This window comes from Physella acuta, unplaced genomic scaffold (assembly GCF_028476545.2).
Source record: "Physella acuta isolate Inbredline_101_S28 unplaced genomic scaffold, ASM2847654v3 ptg000792l, whole genome shotgun sequence".
Lineage (NCBI taxonomy): Eukaryota > Metazoa > Mollusca > Gastropoda > Physidae > Physella > Physella acuta.
In genome coordinates, this window is record NW_026732310.1 from 185,618 (window position 1) to 211,274 (window position 25,657).

At 39.1% G+C, this 25,657-nt stretch overlaps 1 protein-coding gene across 2 annotated transcripts in view; it reads right to left on the reverse strand.

Annotated features, from left to right (window-relative positions):
* LOC131950956 (glutamate receptor 3) overlaps positions 1–24,433 on the reverse strand; it is a 41,309-nt gene extending 16,876 nt beyond the window's left edge. For both annotated transcript variants that reach the window (XM_059313181.1, XM_059313182.1), the window contains exons 1-4: positions 24,115–24,433; positions 8,689–8,871; positions 3,470–3,724; positions 1,610–1,806 (exon numbers count right to left, since the gene is read on the reverse strand). In XM_059313181.1, coding sequence (XP_059169164.1) covers positions 1,610–1,806; positions 3,470–3,724; positions 8,689–8,871; positions 24,115–24,184 — 705 coding nt within the window. In that variant the 5' untranslated portion in view covers positions 24,185–24,433. The remainder of the gene's footprint in view (positions 1–1,609; positions 1,807–3,469; positions 3,725–8,688; positions 8,872–24,114) is intronic.
* Positions 24,434–25,657: the final 1,224 nt, after the last annotated feature.

Here is a 25,657-nt window from a genome sequence, read left to right on the forward strand (position 1 = left end):
GCATATCTAAAATGGAAAATATGGGCAGACTCATTAGCTCCAATTTAGCACACGATCTTCTTTAAAAAAGCTTTTGTTTGGAATTGGTTAGCTTGTGGCCTTTTAGATGAATAAAAGCTTCCATTTCTACATTTCAAGCTTGCTATATTCGTTTAATCCAGGATTGTCCGACCCGAGGTCTTGCCACGGGCGTGTCATAAATAACTTCAGGTTGATTTTTTTTGCTGGTTAATATTTTAGGGGGGGGGGGGGGGTCTGTCGTCCATACATTACTTGATCTTTTCGGGAGTAGTCTGTTCATTACCTCAGGTTTATGGAGGGGAGGGTTGTCGATACATTTTAGTTAATGGTTATTATTTATAATTTTTAATAACCGACCTTTTTCTTTGAGATTATATTACAACAACAGTGTTTTATTAAACTTGTTAGATTTCCTTCATGAATCAAGTAAAGAAATGGAATTTTTAAAATTATGTCATAATTTATTTTAATCGTATGTTGTGTTAATTTACTATGTATGAAATAGAAAACTTTAATAAAATTATTGTTGTTATTAAATATTGATAACGACAATAAAAGTATTACACAAGGTGAAATAATATAAACAAATTAAAAAAAATCTATAATAACAAGCTTTTAATTGCCCCTGAAAATAAGAACATAAAAGAAACTTGCTTTCTATAATAAAATCTTTGCTCGCTCTCGCTCATGAGATCTCTTACATATTTTAGCCACCAAAGTTCGCTTTGATTTCTTATTTACAGTGCATGTTATTGTACAGGTTTTTTTTGTTTTATTTTCCACTTAGTCATTATTTGGAAACGAAGGTGACTAAAAAAAGCTATGACTTAAAATATGTGCGTTAAATAAAACCCAACTAGAAGCTTGGGATCTATAAAAGAGAGTTATCTACCCTACCTAGTTGGTGGGCAACAAGGCGAAAAATCAGCCAACCGTGACAGTTGACGGTTAGCTGATGGCGTGATTGGTTAATACAAATAATACATCTAGACATTTTAAAGTTAGATTTAATTATTAATGTTCTATCTAATTAGATTTTTAAAAATTGATGTTCATGCATTCTCATCCAAGAAGAATGTATCTGGAGAGTTTAAACAAAAAGTGACGAAATCGCTAGATCAAAAGTTGGTCGAAAATGAGTTAGAAGATGTGCTGTAAACCCAGAATAAAAGCTTGAAAAATAAAATAGAAAACTTCTAACTTGGTCGTTCAATGATGAGGTATATCTTTAATTTGACGTTTAGAGTTATGACCCCTGTCCAGAGGCGTAGCGAAGGGGGGGGGGGGGGCAGGGGGGTACATATGTCCCCGGGCGCCGACCTTAGGGGGCGCCAAAATGGGTTGGAAAAACAAATTAAAATCTCATTTTAGCTGCTTTTTTGCTTTATATTTATAAAAAAATATATGAGGGGGGGGGGTGCAAGTAGAAAGTTTGAGGGGGGGGGGGTGCAAATAGAAAGTATGAGAGGGGGTGGTGCAAATCGAAAACTGAGAGGTTGATCCCGAGGGGGGCGCCAAATTGAAAGTTTGTCCCCGGGCGCCGGGAAGGGTCGCTACGCCTCTTCCCCTGTCACAAGAAACTTGTTACCTGTTCTAGCACCTGCTTGTAAGCAGCAGTTGTTGAAAGGTCAAGGACTATAGCCTTTTCCTCAACTTGTTTGCTGTCCAGGCTACGCAACAATGAGTAGGCTCTGCTGACGTCACGTATACGGAATGCATCGACAATTCGAGGGGTAACATCTTTCATCTGGAAGAACTGGTACATTTTCTGCAGCCGCCAAAGACCTGTCAACATTCAACAGTTGTTTACATCATTGAAATATTTCAAGTAGATGGGGTATATGTCTACAGGCAATGCTTTGGTGCTTTGGTCGTTTGACGTAGGAATGTCACCCAGAGCTTAGCCTGCTGTATTGTTGTTATTAAATATTGATACTATTGACAATAAGTGACGTGCTAGTGAAACAATATAAACAAATACAAAATATTTATAATTGGAAAACTTCTTCTTCTTATTCTTCGTTCTTAATTATTTGTGATGAAGGGGATCGAGATTTATCTGCCAGTGGGTTTGAACTCGTGACTTTGTTCGAATATATCAACCATGAGCTTTTTGCCGACTCGATCACGCCTCCAACACAATTAAGCGTTACGTGTCAACTGGTTATGCGCCATTGAGGCCATTGACTCCGATTTCAGCCTGCTTTTCTTTTCGGATTTGCTTCCATAGCCTTTGTCCAACCAAGAACAAACTATAAGGCAGCAGTTGTTTAATTTTGGAGTTGTCTCTCCTAGAAGAGTAGCTGTCCCCAGCTAACGAGCCTCATCTGCCCGAGGGTTCGAACTCGAGACTTTTCGGTTTAGCAACCATGAGCTTTACCGACTCGACAACGCCGAAAACGATATAAATGTTTTTTAATGTTTTATTGTCGCTCCTACTGGGACCAAATGTTTTCCGCAACAGCCCAATAATTTAAAGTATCGATTGCCGTTACTTTCCAAATATTTTCTGTATTCCGCAACAGCCCAATAATTTAAAGTATCGATTGCCGTTACTTTCCAAATATTTTCTGTATTCCGCAACAGCCCAATAATTTAAAGTATCGATTGCCGTTACTTTCCAAATATTTTCTGTATTCCGCAACAGCCCAATAATTTAAAGTATCGATTGCCGTTACTTTCCAAATGTTTTCTGTATTCCACAAGAGCCCAATAATTTAAAGTATCGATTGCCGTTACTTTCCAAATGTTCTAATATAGACTTGAAGACTTGAACCGTATCAACCTTTCGTGAGTTCTCCAGCCTCCATTAGATTTAGGCTACGTTTTTGTAACATTCAAGAGTCTGGATCTTTGCTGCTTTGTCCTTACCGGTTGGATGTGTGCTAGCAATAAAAGGTTTAACAAGTCACATGATCACAAGAGTTATCATGTCTTCTAGCAATAAAAGGTTTAAAAAGTCACATGATCACAAGAGTTACCATGTCTTCTAGCAATAAAAGGTTTAAAAAGTCACATGATCACAAGAGTTATCATGTCTTCTAGCAATAAAAGGTTTAAAAAGTCACATGATCACAAGAGTTATCATTTCTTCTAGCAATAAAAGGTTTAACAAGTCACATGATGACAAGAGTTATCATGTCTTCTAGCAATAAAAGGTTTAAAAATTCACATGATCACAAGAGTTATCTGCTGTACAGCCGGGATCATGCGGTGTTGTCTGGCCTTGTTTAAACAAATCAAGGGAACAATTCAGTGTTGCTTTTCATACATCTATATTATACATCCATATTATACAGATGTATTACCCAGATGTTTATAACTTTCTCAAAAGATTTATCTAATTTCCCAAGCTCTTATAAAAAATAGGCACACAATAATTACATGATTATGGTTGGAATGTAGTGGTTGGAATGGATGGAATGTAGTGGTTGGTTTAGCAACTTACCATCATCACTGTCGTAGACATAAAACAGTCTGTTTTCTCTGAGGGTCAAGTTGGCTACAACTTTCATGACAGCATCAATATAGGGTGGGCAAATACTCAGGTCAAAGTTGGACCCTACCATGGAGCTTGGACGCGACGGTGTGGCTAGAATGTAGGGCATCTGTAGAGCCTGGCAGTAGGTGCGTATTGTGTTAAAGCTGGAGGCTCGACTGGTGCCCACGATCACGTACACCCCATCGTTGACCAGGCCACAAACTGGAAGTAAGACACCAAAAACAATACAGCGAGAGATGCAACACTGAGGACAAACACGGTGTAGATAGCATACAAACTGGAAGTAAGACACAAAACAATACAGCGAGAGATGCGACACTGAGGTTGACCAGGCCACAAACTGGAAGTAAGACACAAAACAATACAGCGAGAGATGCGACACTGAGGTTGACCAGGCCACAAACTGGAAGTAAGACACAAAACAATACAGCGAGAGATGCAACACTGAGGACAAACACGGTGTAGATAACATACAAACTGGAAGTAAGACACAAAACAATACAGCGAGAGATGCAACACTGAGGACAAACACGGTGTAGATAGCATACAAACTGGAAGTAAGACACAAAACAATACAGCGAGAGATGCGACACTGAGGTTGACCAGGCCACAAACTGGAAGTAAGACACAAAACAATACAGCGAGAGATGCGACACTGAGGTTGACCAGGCCACAAACTGGAAGTAAGACATAAAAAAATACAGCGAGAGATGCGACACTGAGGTTGACCAGGCCACAAACTGGAAGTAAGACACAAAACAATACAGCGAGAGATGCGACACTGAGGTTGACCAGGCCACAAACTGGAAGTAAGACACAAAACAATACAGCGAGAGATGCGACACTGAGGTTGACCAGGCCACAAACTGGAAGTAAGACACAAAACAATACAGCGAGAGATGCGACACTGAGGTTGACCAGGCCACAAACTGGAAGTAAGACACAAAACAATACAGCGAGAGATGCGACACTGAGGTTGACCAGGCCACAAACTGGAAGTAAGACATAAAAAAATACAGCGAGAGATGCGACACTGAGGTTGACCAGGCCACAAACTGGAAGTAAGACACAAAACAATACAGCGAGAGATGCGACACTGAGGTTGACCAGGCCACAAACTGGAAGTAAGACACAAAACAATACAGCGAGAGATGCGACACTGAGGTTGACCAGGCCACAAACTGGAAGTAAGACACAAAACAATACAGCGAGAGATGCGACACTGAGGTTGACCAGGCCACAAACTGGAAGTAAGACACAAAACAATACAGCGAGAGATGCGACACTGAGGTTGACCAGGCCACAAACTGGAAGTAAGACATAAAAAAATACAGCGAGAGATGCGACACTGAGGTTGACCAGGCCACAAACTGGAAGTAAGACATAAAAAAATACAGCGAGAGATGCGACACTGAGGTTGACCAGGCCACAAACTGGAAGTAAGACATAAAAAAATACAGCGAGAGATGCGACACTGAGGTTGACCAGGCCACAAACTGGAAGTAAGACACCAAAACAATACAGCGAGAGATGCAACACTGAGGACAAACACGGTGTAGATAGCATACAAACTGGAAGTAAGACACCAAAACAATACAGCGAGAGATGCAACACTGAGGACAAACACGGTGTAGATAGCATACAAACTGGAAGTAAGACACCAAAACAATACAGCGAGAGATGCAACACTGAGGACAAACACGGTGTAGATAACATACAAACTGGAAGTAAGACACCAAAACAATACAGCGAGAGATGCAACACTGAGGACAAACACGGTGTAGATAGCATACAAACTGGAAGTAAGACACAAAAAAACAATACAGCGAGAGATGCAACACTGAGGTTGACCAGGCCACAAACTGGAAGTAAGACATAAAAAACAATACAGCGAGAGATGCAACACTGAGGTTGACCAGGCCACAAACTGGAAGTAAGACATAAAAAAATACAGCGAGAGATGCGACACTGAGGACAAACACGGTGTAGATAACATCTCAAGAGCTGCCACTGTTTCAAACCAAATGGGGGCGTAACTACAGTGCCGCCGGACCCCGCAATGCGGGGGGGGGGGGGGGGGGGGGGGCACGCCGTTTAGGTGCCCACAGCCGACCATAATCAATTTTTTTAGTAAAAAATTTGATTTTCATTCATTTTGACTTGATGGTTGTTTTGTAAAAAGAATACTGTAGCTGCGGTTGGATTATCTTTATTCTATAGACACCATCCCACGCTCTTTGATGTATTAAACAAATGTGAAAGATAGGCAAACGTTTTGACCTTTCTATGACTTATTTCCCTTTTTTAGATAGTCAGATAGTGGTGCTCATTAGCTCATTTTAATAGATTTGTACTAAACAATTAAACTAGCAATTACTTCTCTTAATTATTTTTTTAAACACATACTAAAGAATGGCATAGTATAAAAAGGATATGTATTTAAAATTAATAATATAAATACAAAAAGACATAAAAATAAACATAACACGAGAAACCATTACATGTACAAATCTTTGATATTTCATATTCTTTTGACCATCTCAAGATTTGGAAATGTAATTACAACCGACATAAAATAAAGCAGAGATTTTCAAAACAGACTAATGCACTCACACACATGAGATGTTGTTGTTATTTGTTTTCATTGAAAAAAAACAAAGACTTAAATTTTTTCAAAACCCGATCAGGCCAGAATGGAGTATCCTATGTTCATATATTTTGAATATATATATATATATATATATATATATATATATATATATATATATATATATATATATATATATATATATATATATATATATATATGGGGGGGAATTTTTTTTTGCGGGGTGGCCCTTTTTTTCTAGTTCCGCCACTGCCCACCACCTCAACACTGTAGAGATGTTACGGTCAAAGCCCGAAGTCGGCCAATGCCCGCATTGGCTAAATTATTAGATATGGTGACACCCAAGCCCTGGTCGTTGATTGACTTTAATTACCAGTAACTAAAAATATTCAACTTAACATCTTTTCCTCTGTAAATTTTGCAGTTGGTGTGACCCTTAGGTGATAGCTTTATAATGTGTACAGTTAACAATAAAGATGTTTATATGTAGTAGGTAACTAATACAGTTGGATGTAGCATTCTTTTCTCTATATTTAGCAGGTTAATGTGATTGTGTCTCCTTGCCACGTTTGTCGGGATTTGTAAATTTTTTACTCTAATTTAGCATTAATTGACTGGCAAAATTAATTTTCCAGCTATATACTTTGTACATTTTTTAGCCTTGGTGTCACACCCTAAATGGTGTCACCCGGTGCGGTCCGCACCCCCCCCCCCCCCTACCTCGCGACGCCTCTGCTCTACTCCACCTATTCTGATTGTTTTTTTATTTTGTTTAAAGTTGTTTTTATTTTTACAGTTTAATTTTTTTTTTTTTTTTGAGTTTTGAAAATTAAAATAATTATTATGGAACTGGAGAGCCGCATGCTAACATCAAAAGAGCCGCAGGTTGCCGACCCATGAGATAGACCTATTGCTCTAACCGTCTAACGGTAGAACATGACAAACTATTATCAGTACAAGAAAGTACCAACATAAGTTTCTTATACAGATCATTAATATTCTTGGGAGAGTAGCCCCCATAACACCCCAAAAGAAACAATAGTTTAATGACTTGTTATATTTAATGTTGTTGTTTTTTTAACACTAATGTGATGTTACTTGTTAATTTTTATTTTATTTTGTTAGCTTATTTAAAATAAAAGTATACAGTAAAACAGACACACAGACACGCTAACATGTACATTCGTACATGTAACTCGTTCATGCTTATATTATACATATATAGGACTGGTAATTGCTTATATCATACATATATCGGACTAGTTCTTGCTTATATCATACATATATCAGACTGGTTCTTGCTTATATCATACATATATAGGACTAGTTCTTGCTTATATCATACATATATCGGACTAGTTCTTGCTTATATCATACATATATAGGACTGGTTCTTGCTTATATCATACATATATAGGACTAGTTCTTGCTTATATCATACATATATCGGACTAGTTCTTGCTTATATCATACATATATAGGACTAGTTCTAGTTTATATCATACATATATAGGACTAGTTCTTGCTTATATCATACATATATAGGACTAGTTCTTGCTTATATCATACATATATAGGACTGGTTCTTGCTTATATCATACATATATAGGACTAGTTCTTGCTTATATCATACATATATCGGACTAGTTCTTGCTTATATCATACATATATAGGACTAGTTCTAGCTTATATCATACATATATAGGACTAGTTCTTGCTTATATCATACATATATAGGACTAGTTCTTGCTTATATCATACATATATAGGACTAGTTCTTGCTTATATCGTACATATATAGGACTAGTTCTTGCTTATATCATACATATATAGGACTAGTTCTTGCTTATATCATACATATATAGGACTAGTTCTTGCTTATATCATACATATATAGGACTAGTTCTTGCTTATATCATACATATATAGGACTAGTTCTTGCTTATATCATACATACATACATAGGACTAGTTCTTGTTTATAATGCACAAGCATTTAAAAGAGCACTCACATATCTGTACCGGCCATGTATTAAAATTCTTCTTTTACTCGCACGAAAACAGACACAACATACTAAAACAGTTTAAACGTTGTAAACAGAACTATAATACAAGTGAGTGTTACAGAAATGGTCACTTGACAATGACGGAATTAGAATGGTCACATGATTATGCTGGAATTAGAATGGTCACATGACTATGCTGAAATTAGAATGGTCACATGACTATGCTGAAATTAGAATGGTCACATGACTATGCTGGAATTAGAATGGTCACATGACTATGATGGAATTAGAATGGTCACATGACTATGCTGAAATTAGAATGGTCACATGACTATGCTGGAATTGGAATGGTCACATGACTATGCTGAAATTAGAATGGTCACATGACTATGCTGGAATTAGAATGGTCACATGACTATGATGGAATTAGAACGGTCACATGACTATGCTGGAATTAGAATGGTCACATGACTATGCTGGAATTAGAATGGTCGCATGACTATGATGGAATTAGAATGGTCATATGACTATGGGATTAAAAGGGTCACTTACTCGCTCCCCCGAGCTTGTAGTTGTCGCTCATCACCGTTTTGTTACGAATCGTGTGGAGGTGGACGTTCTCTTTACCTGCTCGGTCTTCGCGCAGCAAATTTCCGTTCAAGACAAACGTGGCGAAATTAAAGGCTTGTTCATACTCTCGGTCTGTGATGTCCATGTTGTCTTGTAAAATTAAGCCTGGGGAGGAATAAGAAAGTTACAGCTGATCATTCAGTAACATTATGGGCATGGGACGAAATAGGAGGAAGTGAACTCAACCAGTTTCAGTGATGTGGAAAATAAAAGGCTAATGCAGTCCACTTCCTGTCCTTAGCGTTTACTTTGCTATGCGTGAGCCAGGTACCCAGTACAGCTGGGTGGATTTAAAGACACTCTACGGACCAGAGCCCGTGATCCGAACCCAAGACTTTCGGGATGTCAAACGTGCGTTCTGCCGCTTGGCCAACAATTGTAAATAGTAAAAACAATTTTTAAAAACGTGCGGAAAATGATGGCTCTATAAAGTCAATTAAAAACATAATGCTTCAAATAAATTCGTCTTTATTAATCCACTGTTCTTTTCTTGTCCTATCGTTTTTCGGACACTAACCTTGAGTAATATTTATCAAACAATGCAATGACATGCCACGATCTAACATTTTTACTTGGCATGGGTTGGTCTAGTGACTCCAGCATGGGTTGGTCTAGTACAGCATGGGTTGGTCTAGTGCCGCATGGGTTGGTCTAGTACAGCATGGGTTGGTCTAGTGACTCCAGCATGGGTTGGTCTAGTACAGCATGGGTTGGTCTAGTGCCGCATGGGTTGGTCTAGTGACTCCAGCATGGGTTGGTCTAGTACAGCATGGGTTGGTCTAGTGCCGCATGGGTTGGTCTAGTACAGCATGAGTTGGTCTAGTGCAGCATGGGTTGGTCTAGTGACTCCAGCATGGGTTGGTCTAGTACAGCATGGGTTGGTCTAGTGCCGCATGGGTTGGTCTAGTACAGCATGGGTTGGTCTAGTGACTCCAGCATGGGTTGGTCTAGTGCCGCATGGGTTGGTCTAGTACTGCATGGGTTGGTCTAGTAACTCCAGCATGGGTTGGTCTAGTAACTCCAGCATGGGTTGGTCTAGTGCAGCATGGGTTGGTCTAGTGACTCCAGAATGGGTTGGTCTAGTGACTCCAGCATGGGTTGGTCTAGTACTGCATGGGTTGGTCTAGTACAACATGGGTTGGTCTAGTGACTCCAGCATGGGTTGGTCTAGTGCAGCATGGGTTGGTCTAGTGACTCCAGCATGGGTTGGTCTAGTAACTCCACCATGGGTTGGTTAGTGCAGCATGGGTTGGTCTAGTACTGCATGGGTTGGTCTAGAGACTCCAGCATGGGTTGGTCTAGTACTGCATGGGTTGGTCTAGTGACTCCAGCATGGGTTGGTCTAGTGCAGCATGGGTTTGTCTAGTGACTCCAGCATGGGTTGGTCTAGTGACTCCAGCATGGGTTGGTCTAGTGCAGCATGGGTTGGTCTAGTGACTCCAGCATGGGTTGGTCTAGTGATTCCAGCATGGGTTGGTCTAGTACTGCATGGGTTGGTCTAGTGACTTCAGCATGGGTTGGTCTAGTGCAGCATGGGTTGGTCTAGTGCCGCATGGGTTGGTCTAGTGACTCCAGCATGGGTTGGTCTAGTGCCGCATGGGTTGGTCTAGTGCAGCATGGGTTTGTCTAGTGACTCCAGCATGGGTTGGTCTAGTGACTCCAGCATGGGTTGGTCTAGTGCCGCATGGGTTGGTCTAGTGACTCCAGCAAGGGTTGGTCTAGTGCAGCATGGGTTGGTCTAGTGACTCCAGCATGGGTTGGTCTAGTGCAGCATGGGTTGGTCTAGTGACTCCAGCATGGGTTGGTCTAGTAACTCCAGCATGGGTTGGTCTAGTGCCGCATGGGTTGGTCTAGTGCAGCATGGGTTGGTCTAGTGACTCCAGCATGGGTTGGTCTAGTGACTCCAGCATGGGTTGGTCTAGTGATTCCAGCATGGGTTGTTCAAGTACAACATGGGTTGGTCTAGTGCAGCATGGATTGGTCTAGTGACTCCAGCATGGGTTGGTCTAGTGATTCCAGCATGGGTTGGTCTAGTACTGCATGGGTTGGTCTAGTGCCGCATGGGTTGGTCTAGTGACTCCAGCATGAGTTGGTCTAGTGACTCCAGCATGAGTTGGTCTAGTGCCGCATGGGTTGGTCTAGTGCAGCATGGGTTGGTCTAGTGACTCCAGCATGGGTTGGTCTAGTGACTCCAGCATGGGTTGGTCTAGTACAGCATGGGTTGGTCTAGTAACTCCAGCATGGGTTGGTCTAGTGCCGCATGGGTTGGTCTAGTGCAGCATGGGTTGGTCTAGTGACTCCAGCATGAGTTGGTCTAGTGACTCCAGCATGGGTTGGTCTAGTGCAGCATGGGTTGGTCTAGTGCAGCATGGGTTGGTCTAGTAACTCCAGCATGGGTTGGTCTAGTGCCGCATGGGTTGGTCTAGTGCAGCATGGGTTGGTCTAGTGACTCCAGCATGAGTTGGTCTAGTGACTCCAGCATGGGTTGGTCTAGTGCAGCATGGGTTGGTCTAGTGCCGCATGGGTTGGTCTAGTGACTCCAGCATGGGTTGATCTAGTGCCGCATGGGTTGGTCTAGTGCAGCATGGGTTTGTCTAGTGACTCCAGCATGGGTTGGTCTAGTGACTCCAGCATGGGTTGGTCTAGTGCCGCATGGGTTGGTCTAGTGACTCCAGCAAGGGTTGGTCTAGTGCAGCATGGGTTGGTCTAGTGACTCCAGCATGGGTTGGTCTAGTGCAGCATGGGTTGGTCTAGTGACTCCAGCATGGGTTGGTCTAGTAACTCCAGCATGGGTTGGTCTAGTGCCGCATGGGTTGGTCTAGTGCAGCATGGGTTGGTCTAGTGACTCCAGCATGGGTTGGTCTAGTGACTCCAGCATGGGTTGGTCTAGTGCCGCATGGGTTGGTCTAGTGACTTCAGCATGGGTTGGTCTAGTAACTCCAGCATGGGTTGGTCTAGTACAGCATGGGTTGGTCTAGTGCAGCATGGATTGGTCTAGTGACTCCAGCATGGGTTGGTCTAGTGATTCCAGCATGGGTTGGTCTAGTACTGCATGGGTTGGTCTAGTGACTTCAGCATGGGTTGGTCTAGTGCCGCATGGGTTGGTCTAGTGCAGCATGGGTTGGTCTAGTGACTTCAGCATGGGTTGGTCTAGTGCAGCATGGGTTGGTCTAGTGACTCCAGCATGGGTTGGTCTAGTGACTCCAGCATGGGTTGGTCTAGTGCAGCATGGGTTGGTCTAGTGCAGCATGGGTTGGTCTAGTGACTCCAGCATGGGTTGGTCTAGTGACTCCAGCATGGGTTGGTCTAGTGATTCCAGCATGGGTTGGTCTAGTACTGCATGGGTTGGTCTAGTGACTTCAGCATGGGTTGGTCTAGTGCCGCATGGGTTGGTCTAGTGCAGCATGGGTTGGTCTAGTGACTCCAGCATGAGTTGGTCTAGTGACTCCAGCATGGGTTGGTCTAGTGACTCCAGCATGAGTTGGTCTAGTACAACATGGGTTGGTCTAGTGACTCCAGCATGAGTTGGTCTAGTACAGCATGGGTTGGTCTAGTGACTCCAGCATGGGTTGGTCTAGTGACTCCAGCATGAGTTGGTCTAGTACAACATGGGTTGGTCTAGTGACTCCAGCATGAGTTGGTCTAGTACAACATGGGTTGGTCTAGTGACTCCAGCATGAGTTGGTCTAGTGACTCCAGCATGGGTTGGTCTAGTGCCGCATGGGTTGGTCTAGTGACTCCAGCATGAGTTGGTCTAGTGCCGCATGGGTTGGTCTAGTGCAGCATGGGTTGGTCTAGTGACTCCAGCATGGGTTGGTCTAGTGACTCCAGCATGGGTTGGTCTAGTACAGCATGGGTTGGTCTAGTAACTCCAGCATGGGTTGGTCTAGTGCCGCATGGGTTGGTCTAGTGCAGCATGGGTTGGTCTAGTGACTCTTGCATGAGTTGGTCTAGTGACTCCAGCATGGGTTGGTCTAGTGATTCCAGCATGGGTTGGTCTAGTACTGCATGGGTTGGTCTAGTGACTCCAGCATCGGTTGGTCTAGTGCCGCATGGGTTGGTCTAGTGCAGCATGGGTTGGTCTAGTGACTCCAGCATGGGTTGGTCTAGTGACTCCAGCATGGGTTGGTCTAGTGCCGCATGGGTTGGTCTAGTGCAGCATGGGTTGGTCTAGTGACTCCAGCATGGGTTGGTCTAGTGACTCCAGCATGAGTTGGTCTAGTGACTCCAGCATGGGTTGGTCTAGTACAGCATGGGTTGGTCTAGTGCAAAATGGGTTGGTCTAGTGACTCCAGCATAGGTTGGTCTAGTGACTCTATTATGAGTTGGTCTAGTACAGCATGGGTTGGTATAGTAAGTCTTAAATGGGTTGGTCTTGAAACACGATAAATGTACGCATTAAGATATGTATTTTGATAAACAATAGCTTTGTAACCAATGTTGTATGGGCTTTACATTAATAGGGTTTGTGTATGGATTTTAACATGAAAATTTCTGGAAATAGAATACACAACCGCTTGATTACTTGATAACATTAGAGATATTATACACAACCGCTTGATTATTTAATTAAATTAGAGTTAATTTACACAACTCTTTGATTATTTGATTACATTAGAGATATTATACACAACCGCTTGATTATTTAATTAAATTAGGGATAATTTACACAAACCTTTGATTATTTGATTACCTAGAGATAATATACATAACCCTTTGATTATTTAATTAAATTAGAGATAATTTACACAACCCTTTGATTATCTGATGTAGTTCCGTATTGCTCCAGACTGACGGATGGTAACTACTTTCTAAAAGCCCGTATCTTGTAGATCTTAGTTGTTGATTCGGCACCAGGGAAAATATCAAGAGAGGCTACCGGGCGCCCCAGTGTCTGTGGAACAGCTCAAGTCTCCCAGACCTAACATCGGTCTCTTTATGCCAATTACGGTAGTGCTCTTGCGGTTAAATCGTTGAAATAAATTCCTCTTTTTTAAAATGCTGGTAAAATAAATCTAATAATTAAATCTATTTCTAAAGCATAGACAGTCAATAAAATGGTACGCAATTGCATTTGAATCTACAAATATTTTCTTCAAACGGCGACGGCTGCCGAGCCGAAATGTTCGAAAAGTAGAATCGTCAGTCAACCAGTGCGTGCATTAATAAACGCAGCATTTTTTAAATTTATGTAACACGATCTTGACTGGCTACAACACTTTCACTGGCTACAGCATTTATTTTACTGAGGTTACAACTTTACTGGCTACAGCATTTATTTTTTACTGAGGTTACAACTTTACTGGCTACAGCATTTATTTTTTACTGAGGTTACAACTTTACTGGCTACAGCATTTATTTTTTACTGAGGTTACAACTTTACTGGCTACAGCATTTATTTTTTACTGAGGTTACAACTTTACTGGCTACAGCATTTATTTTTTACTGAGGTTACAACACCTTCACTTACGACAGCATTTATTTTACTGAAGTTACACGATCTTACTGTACCATTGTAAGTGAACAAAATCATTAGCTACTGTATTAATGTACCATTTTCAGTATACAATATCACTAGCTCATATGTTAATGTACCTTTGTCACTGAACAATATCACTATCTCATATGTTAATGTACCATTGTCAGTATACAATATCACTAGCTCCTGTGTTAATGTACCATTGTTACTGAACAATATCACTAGCTCATATTTTAATGTACCATTGTCAGTATACAATATCACTAGCTCCTGTGTTAATGTACCATTGTTACTGAACAATATCACTAGCTCATATGTTAATGTACCATTGTCAGTATACAATATCACTAGCTCCTGTGTTAATGTACCATTGTTACTGAACAATATCACTAGCTCATATGTTAATGTACCTTTGTCACTGAACAATATCACTAGCTCATGTGTTAATGTACCATTGTTACTGAACAATATCACTAGCTCATATGTTAATGTACCATTGTTACTGAACAATATCACTAGCTCATATGTTAATGTACCATTGTCAGTATACAATATCACTAGCTCATATGTTAATGTACCATTGTTACTGAACAATATCACTAGCTCATATGTTAATGTACCATTGTCAGTATACAATATCACTAGCTCATGTGTTAATGTACCTTTGTCACTGAACAATATCACTAGCTCATATGTTAATGTACCATTGTTACTGAACAATATCACTAGCTCATATGTTAATGTACCATTGTCAGTATACAATATCACTAGCTCCTGTGTTAATGTACCATTGTTACTGAACAATATCACTAGCTCATATGTTAATGTACCTTTGTCACTGAACAATATCACTAGCTCATATGTTAATGAACCATTGTCAATGAACAATCTCACTAGCTCATGTGTTAATGTACCATATAAATGCTCTTCTAAAGATAAGAGAACTATGTTATATAAGACAGATTTTGGTTTAGTATTTTAATACATTTCTACTATTCAGAATGGGTTGATGGATAAACTAACAAAACATTCGTAAAAAAAACCGCATTAACATAGGAGCTAGAGGTATTATTTGTCCAACGATAAAAGAATTACGAATTGTTACAGAACTAGGAAATAACGAATTATGAATTGTTACTGAATTAGGAAATACAGAATTATGAATTATTACAGAATTGGGAAATCAAGTTTTTCATTTGTTGCGTGTTTATTATTTAAAAAAAAAATTAAAATTAAAATTATGTAGAAGATATATACTTTAATCAGTGATTACCCCTCCCCACCTTTCCCCCCCCCCCCCTTGAAATTTCAAGTCTGAAACAAAAACCTGGTGTTTTTTATTTGGCTGGTATGGTGGATTGTGGCATTGCATGCGTGTAACAATGAACTTGCAGCATTGGATGCGTGATTTTAAATATCTTGGCTATAAAATGGATGACAGCAGAGAATTATAATGATATTTGTTCAGGAGTTCAATCTATGCTTACGATTCATATCTCATTTTGACTGAAGCTGTTTTTAACACAAGGGACACGGCTAGATTTTTCTTGCAGTGAATAACCAAACATTGAGTTTTTATTCATGCTGTACAGTGTTTCTTCTAGAATTTTTTCTCCGGGGGGGGGGGGGGGGGACTTGCAATTTTTTTGGGGGGGGGGGGGGCGGACTAATTTTTCCGGAGGGGGGGGGGGTGGTCACTGTTAAAAGTATATATTTTCTATATTAATTCCATTTCGTTCGGGGGACTTTCTTCGGGGTGGGGGGGGGGGGCTGGAAGAAACTCTGATGTTGTAATATTCATCAAACCTTAAATATTTAGTTGTGTTGTAAGATACACCATACATTTCGTTGTGTTGTAATATACACCATACACAAAACATTTACTAGTGTAGTACAAAACACTTAGCTTTTATTTGAATGCTAATTTTTAGCGCAATTTCCATTCTGGAGAATTGCGTTTATTAACCCGTCATTTCTGGATGGATGAATGGATGGATGAATGTGTGTCCACAGCTTTAAGTCGTATCTCCTCCTCAACGAAGCAATATCGATGACCAGTTCCAAAAGCAATTATGTTAAGCAAGTTACGAGGATGAACATAGGCCATAAAAATTCCGGGTTTCTTTCATGGATTTCCCGGAAAAGCCTAAAAAAAACTCGAAAAAAAGCAGTTTTTTGGCCCATATCTCGGCAACCAGACCACTTAGCGATTTGAAACATGTACCAATCGATTTCTGCCATAATTTAGAACAATATTGCCGAAGAAAGTTTTCAAAAATATCCTTTTGTTCGGTCACAAAATATTTTTTGAATTAATTACAATTTGGACCGAATTAGTAGGCATTTTTATCCAACCACACCACACGCGTCATCACGTTCAATAGCTGCGCCATCACGTTCAATGGCGGCGTCATCACGTTCAGTAGCAAGGCGCGCAATGGTTTTTAGTCATGTAACTCTATTGTAAATAAAACATGTATTTTAACCAATGGTTTTACTAACCCTGCTCTTGATTGACGCTACGACAGAGCTATTTTTAGATAACATAAGGAAATTGCGCTTAAATGTCACTTGACTTTTTAATTAACTTGTTTTTATTTAAAAATGTGCTTCCTCATTTATCGTTAATAAATAATCTAATATATAAAGCTCAGTTCTGTAACGTGTGGCAAAAAAAAGTTTGTCGTTGACAGTTCTACGGATTTAAGTGTTAGATTTTTTATCGTGCTCAAAGTCTAAATTTACGAGTCGAAAAATTACCATTGAAAGTCTTTAAAAACAATTTTCATTCTATTTACTTAGAAGAATAATTTTCAATTATGAACACGACATAAAATTTTTAAAAAGTGCATCGACGTTTATAAAATTTCTAAAATTGTGTCGGAAATGTATTGACTGCAAAGCTACTTCCCTTTAATGAAAAATAAATCCTTAAGAAGAGAGAATTAACATTTTATTACTTTGTTTTTGGTGTTAAGAAAAAAAAAATAATTACACAATTAGCGGGGATTGATTAAGTGCAATGTCGTTAGGTATTTTTAACACTGCCTTTTATTTATTCTATACACTGAACATACTGTTCAATAATTATTATTTTTTTTTTAAAATCAATAACATTTAATAAGCCAGGTCCTACAAATCATATACGTTTATTTCTTTCCATTTACGGATAAGCTTGGAGTATTATCATTTTTGTTCACTAAATTGAAACAGGCGCGTCCGCCGGCGCCCCTGCACGGTTTGATTTGGCACCCTGGGCTATCATGTGAGCGCTATGCTGCATAATTTTGTTTTAAACAGTGCTATAGACTATGGATAAGAAAGGTTACTATAGTCTTTAAGTGAATCAAATCCGGGCGTCCTCCGGCACCCCGACAGGGTGCTATTTGGCGCCCCGGGCCTTCCGGTGTACGCTATGGTATCTACGTTCGCGTGAGTTCAAAAGACTATAAATAAGTTATGCACTATAGGCGTTTACTAAGTTCAATCAGGCGGTGACGTCATGGTGCGTCCTCTGGCGCCCAGACAGGGTGCTATTTGGGGTCCCGGGCCTCCCGTGTTCGGTTTCGCGCCTACGTTCATTAAAGTGAGTGCAAAAGACTATGAATAAGTTGGGGTACTATAGTCGTTTATTAAGTTGAAGTAGGCGATTCAGCCCCGTGAGCACTTTGCGTTTATATTCGCGTTAGTGTTTTCTTTGTGTTTAGGTTGGGTTTGCGTTAGTGGTTGCGTTTTGATTTGGTTCGTTTTTGTTCTTTCTTTTTTCGTTTTCGTTTGTGTTTTATTTTCATTGGGTTTGTGTTTGTATTTGTGTTTGAGGTTGGTTTTGCGTTTGGATTTGGTTTGTTTTCGTTTGTTTTTTCTTTTGTGTTTTTTTTCTTTGGGTTTGTGTTTGGTTTTGCGTTTGTATTTGGTTTGTTTTCGTTTGCTTTTTCGTTTGTTTTTTTCTTTGGGTTTGTGTTTGTGGTTGGTTTTGTGTTTGGATTTGGTTTGTTTTCGTTTGCTTTTTTCTTTGTGTTCGTATTGGTGTTTGTGGTTGTGGTTGGTTTGTTGTAAGTTTTTGTATTCGTTTGTATTTGTAATTGTGTTAGCGTTATGTTTGCGTTTTGTTGTTTTGGTTTTAGTTGGTTGTGGTTTGGGTGGGCAATGCCGGGTTTATGATGATTACTAAACACACAGGTGATGGTCTTTAACAGAAGGGTTTTTCACAGAAGCCAGAGCAGGGCCTGGCCGGGACGGCTAGTATTCTTATATTTTTTAACCAATCAATTATCCGGGAAATAGAAAAAAGCTGGTTTTGAGAGATGTTTAGTGAGTGAGTGATGAATACTTGTTACTGGGACATAGGATAGCTAGTTCTAGCAGGAATTCGTATAACAACAACATCATTTTCCGCCCGCCAGGCTACATTAAATTAAAGGCTGCTTTATAAAGATGTCGTTGAATCATTTCTTCATTATTTGTTAGCTTACAACGAATCATGTCCTAAGTTTATTTTTGTGGTGTCATTTATCCAACTTTAAAAACTACCATTAATTGAACCTCTAAAATAATCTGAACATATTCCCTTAAATACTGAACTGAGTTTATACTGAAACGTATTGTTTACAGCGCCCACCTGTTGCTCCTGTAGTCCTCTCAACAAAAATAAATAAAAAGTATCTGAATAAATCACACAATACATGGGTAGTATTCCTAATGAGCAACGAATAGCCAATGCTATTTTAAAAAGATTTAAAAAATTCATAAAAAACGTTTTAATAACAAGCTTTTATGTAATGATGCACTAAAAAGTAGAAAATAAATTATAGACTACTATTTAAATAACTATAAAGAAAAGCGTGGGTGTCTTCCTTAACATTAGTAAAGGTATCCAATAGATACTAAAGTGACCCACGCTTTTCTTTATAGTTATTTAAATAGTAGTCTATAATTTATTTTCTACTTTTTAGTGCATCATTACATAAAAGCTTGTTATTAAAACGTTTTTTATGAATTTTTACTTTCTCGTATATACGAAGTATAGAGAAAGTCTTGTAATCGTGCAAAAAAAAAAATCGAGATTTTTGCAAATCTCGACGTTTTACATCTCACTGATACGGAAAAACATAATTTTGCAATCTTGTCCGTATGTCTGTGTGTCTGTGTGTGTGTGTGTGTGTGTGTGTGTCCGTGTGTAAACACGATAACTTGAGTACCGTTACAGCTAGGTTGATGAAATTTCATATACAAGTATTTTATCAAAATCGTAGATCCCTATCAACTTTTGAGCGATTTCGGATAACCGGAAGTGGTACTTTTTCTACTTTGAATTTTTCAAAAGCCTATAACTTGAGTACTATTTCAGATAGATAAATGAAATTTGATATGTAAGTAAAAGATCTAATTCTCTACCTACTGTCAAATTTTGAGAATTTTTCGTTGACCGGAAGTACTTATTTACGCTACTTCCGATTTCTCAAAAAACTAATGTAAATTTTAAAAGTACTAATAATATTGCGCACTATTATGCGCTTTTTTATTCGCGTTCACTTGGTGTGCAATTAATTTGTCTACGAGATTTTATTCTATTTTTAAAACTTTAAGTATTTAAAATGGATTAAAAATCATGTCTATAGCCCGAGTTCCCATCCCTTGTTATTTTATATAAGAATATTCGAGAAAGTTTAGGGGAGAACACTCCCGGTTTATTTTTCAGTACTTTACATGTTTTATTTACAATAGAGTTACATGACTAAAAACCATTGCGCGCCTACTGAACATCACGTTCAGTAGGCGCGCAATGGTTTTTGAACGCAGCCATTACGTGATGGCGCAGCTATTGAAGGTGATGACGCGTGTGGTGTGGTTGGCTAGACATGCCTACTAATTCGGTCCAAATTTTTATTAATTCATAAAAAATTAATTAGGCATCCAATTAAGTCAAATTTAGTTTCAGATTGCATTGTCTTCATGTCTTGACCCACGTGCCAACTGTGAATCGTATCGGTCAAGTAGAACTGTCCGAATTTTCACTCCTGCGTTTCCGTCTAGACAGACAGACTGACGAGGAAGTGAGTTAAATAAAAGCTTTTAATAAAAATATTTTTTATTTTGCACTATTTCGCAGTTAATATACCAAGTTACAACTAGGCATTACCATTTTTAAAAGATAAAAAACATTTTTTTATTTTAATAAACCGGGAGTGATCTCCCCTAAACTTTCTCGAATATTCTAATATAACACTACGTGGGATGGCAACTCGGAATATAGACATGATTTTAGTATACTTAAACTTTTAAAAATAGAATAAAATCTAGTCGAAAAAAGAATTGCGCACCAAGCGAACGTCAAATAAAGATGTTCATAATAGTGCGCAATATTATTAGTACTTTAAAAATTTACATGCGTTTTTTGAGAAATCGGAAAATAGCGTAAATTAGTACTTCCGGTCAACGAAAATTACTCAAAATTTGACAGAAGGTAGAGATATAGATCTTTTACTTACATGTGAAATTTCATTTATCTATCTGAAATAGTACTCAAGTTATAGGCTTTTGAAAAATTCAAAGTAGAAAAAGTACCACTTCCGGTTATCGGAAATCACTCAAAAGTTGACCAGGATTTACGATTTTGATAAAATACCTATATATGAAACATCAACCTAGTTGTAACGGTACTCAAGTTATCGTGTTTACGCACACAGACAGACAGACAGACACACACACAGACATACGGACACGATTGCAAAATTATGTTTTTCCGTATCTGTGAGGTGTAAAACATCGAGATTTGTAAAAATCTCGCTTTTTTTATGCACGATTACAAGACTTTCTCTATACTTCTAATATATGAGAAAGTAAAAAGATTCATTGAAAAAAGCATTACTTTTACGCTGCTCACTTAAAAAAACAAAGCAATTTATCAGTAGCGTAGCCACGATTGAGATGTGTGTATGAGGAAGGGGGAGGGGAAGGAGAGGGGGATAACAGACAAATGCTGATGGTAGAGTGGAAGAAGCGTCTTGCAACAAATCAAGGAGCCACATCTAAACAAGCTAACAACTTTTTGCAATAAACCAAAGAGCCACATCTCAACAAGCTAACAACTTTTTGTTTTTACAACAAATCAAGGAGCCACATCTCAACAAGCTAACAACATTTTGTTTTTACAACAAATCAAGGAGCCACATCTCAACAAGCTAACAACTTTTTGTTTTTGCAACAAATCAAGGAGCCACATCTCAACAAGCTAACAACATTTTGTTTTTACAACAAATCAAGGAGCCACATCTCAACAAGCTAACAACATTTTGCAACTAATCAAGGAGCCACATCTCAACAAGCTAACAACTTTTGGTTTTTACAACAACTCATGGAGCCACATCTCAACAAGCTAATAACTTTTTGCAACAAATCAAGTAGCCACATCTTAACAAGCTAACGGCTTTTTGTTTTTGCAACTAATCAAAGAGCCATCTCAACAAGCTAACAACTTTTTGCAATAAATCTATGAGCCACATCTAAACAAGCTAATAACTTTTTGCAACTAATCAAGTAGCCACATCTCAACAAGCTAACGGCTTTTTGTTTTTGCAACTAATCAAAGAGCCATCTCAACAAGCTAACAACTTTTTGAAATAAATCTATGAGCCACATCTCAACAAGCTAACAACTTTTTGCAACAAATCAAGTAGCCACATCTCAACAAGCTAACGGCTTTTTGTTTTTGCAACTAACCAAGGAGCCCCATCCCAACTAGCTAACAGCTTTTTGCAACTAACCAAGGAGCCCCATCTCAACAAGCTAACAACTTTTTGTTTTTGCAACTAATCAAGGAGCCACATCTCAACAAGCTAACAACTTTTTGTTTTTGCAACAAATCAATGAGCCACATCTCAACAAGCTAACAACTTTTTGTTTTTGCAACTAATCAAGGAGCCACATCTCAACAAGCTAACAACTTTTTGCTTTTACAACAAATCAAGGAGCCACATCCCAACAAGCTAACAACTTTTTGTTTTTACAATAAATCAAGGAGCCACATCCCAACAAGCTAACAGCTTTTTGCAACTAATGGTAGGTATCTAAGTAAGTATCTAGTACCAATACTTTCATAGACTCGTTGCTGAAAACAGTTTAGCACGGCGCGCACACACTACACATTTTAGCTTCTCTATTCCATTGCTGGTAAGTTTATTCAGTAATTAGGGCAACATTTGTATAGCGAAAACGGCATCTGTGTTTTATTATAAAACGATAGCACATGCAAGCGTACTTATCATATTTTATTTACAATCTACCGCATTATATGAAATCAAAGTATTTGTAAACAATGAGATGTATGATAGCAGGTATGATAAGTCAACACACGGACATGATGTGAACACACGGACATAATGTGAACACACGGACATAATGTGAACACACGGACATGATGTGAACACACGGACATGTGATCACACGGACATGATGTGAACACACGGACATGATGTGAACACACGGACATGATGTGAACACACGGACATGATGTGAACACACGGACATGATGTGAACACACGGACATGTGAACACATTGACATGATGTGAACACACGGACATGATGTGAACACACGGACATGATGTGAACACACGGACATGTGAACACATTGACATGATGTGAACACACGGACATGATGTGAACACACGGACATGTGAACACACGGACATGATGTGAACACACGGACATGATGTGAACACACGGACATGTGAACACATTGACATGATGTGAACACACGGACATGATGTGAACACACGGACATGTGAACACACGGACATGATGTGAACACACGGACATGTGAACACATTGACATGATGTGAACACACGGACATGATGTGAACACACGGACATGTGAACACACGGACATGTGAACACACGGACATGTGAACACACGGACATGTGAACACACGGACATGTGAACACACGGACATGTGAACACACGGACATGTGAACACACGGACATGTGAACACACGGACATGTGAACACACGGACATGTGAACACACGGACATGTGAACACACGGACATGTGAACACACGGACATGTGAACACATTGACATGATGTGAACACACGGACATGTGAACACACGGACATGTGAACACACGGACATGTGAACACACGGACATGTGAACACACGGACATGTGAACACACGGACATGTGAACACACGGACATGTGAACACACGGACATGTGAACACACGGACATGTGAACACACGGACATGATGTGAACACACGGACATGTGATCACACGGACATGTGAACACACGGACATGTGAACACACGGACATGTGAACACACGGACATGTGAACACACGGACATGAGAACACACGGACATGTGAACACACGGACATGTGAACACACGGACATGTGAACACACGGACATGTGAACACACGGACATGTGAACACACGGACATGTGAACACACGGACATGTGAACACACGGACATGTGAACACACGGACATGTGAACACACGGACATGTGAACACACGGACATGTGAACACACGGACACGTGAACACGGACTTGTGAACACACGGACATGTAAACACACGGACATGTGAACACTCGTATGAACACATTGTAAAAACCGCAAATTTCTATATACTGAGCTAGACCTAGAAAGCCCAAAATAATTGTTTTAAAATTTAAGCATTTTCCAGCAATATTAATTGAACATGAAATTTATCTTTATCGATTGTGACACAATAATTAAAACTTAAAATAAAAATGTTATTAAAATGTAATTATACAAATGACATCCCTTGATTAAAGGCAACAAAATACGGTAAATGACTGAAAGAATCAATGGCCGAGAGACCTTTTATTAAATAAACCGTCGCTGTACTTACCCACTAACCTGTCGACAGACGATGTAGTCTGTAAAGTGGCCAACAACCAGAGCAAGCACAGATGCATCATGAGTGTGAGTTCAACTCCTTCCCACTACTGTAACAAGCTGAGAATTTAGAATCTAGTTTCAACTTTTAAATCAGACAGCATGTTTCCTTCTGAAACTGCATGCTTGAATAGTTCACTGCTGTCCATTCGGGATGGTTGGATAGTTAACTGCTGTCCATTCGGGATGGTTGGATAGTTAACTGCTGTCCAGCCAGGACCCTGTAGGCAAGTGTCCTGAGCCCGAGCACAGTTCTTGTGGTTGCTGGCGTGTCAAGCACACGGCTGTGTGGCCTCTGTCATCTTCATAGCACTGCTCCTATCTTCATTACAGCTCCGCTTCCCACACAACCCACGCAAAAATCGATTGGGACCAAACCGCCCAATTGGGCTGTAGAGAGTTCTTATCTTTATTTCCTATTTATTTGCTCTTCCTTCACACTTGTTATTTTGTTTTTAAATTAAGTAATAAACTGAATATTGTTAAAATACATGGAATGAACACGATCATTAAGTTGAGCAGACAAACCACCGTATTGTTCACCAAGTCTATCTATAAAATATTGTTCAACAAGTCTATCTATAAAATATTGTTAAAATGTTTGTTGGACAAGCCAATTGTGGAGCAGTAACTAGGTGTATGTACATAAATATTAACATATCTAAATCTAAATCTAAATCTAAATCTAAATCTAAATCTAAATCTAAATCTAAATCTAAATCTAAATCTAAATCTAAATCTAAATCTAAATCTAAATCTAAATCTAAATCTAAATCTAAATCTAAATCTAAATCTAAATCTAAATCTAAATCTAAATCTAAATCTAAATCTAAATCTACATCTACATCTACATCTACATCTACATCTACATCTACATCTACATCTACATCTACATCTACATCTACATCTACATCTACATCTACATCTACATCTACATCTACATCTACATCTACATCTACATCTACATCTACATCTACATCTACATCTACATCTACATCTACATCTACATCTACATCTACATCTACATCTACATCTACATCTACATCTACATCTACATCTACATCTACATCTACATCTACATCTACATCTACATCTACATCGACATCGACATCGACATCGACATCGACATCGACATCTACATCTACATCTACATCTACATCTACATCTACATCTACATCTACATCTACATCTACATCTACATCTACATCTACATCTACATCTACATCTACATCTACATCTACATCTACATCTACATCTACATCTACATCTACATCTACATCTACATCTACATCTACATCTACATCTACATCTACATCTACATCTACATCGACATCGACATCGACATCGACATCGACATCGACATCGACATCGACATCTACAATCTACATCCAAATCCACATCCACATCCACATCCACATCCACATCCACATCCACATCCACATCTACATCTATAGACATAGACATATTATATATACATATATAATATATAAATACAT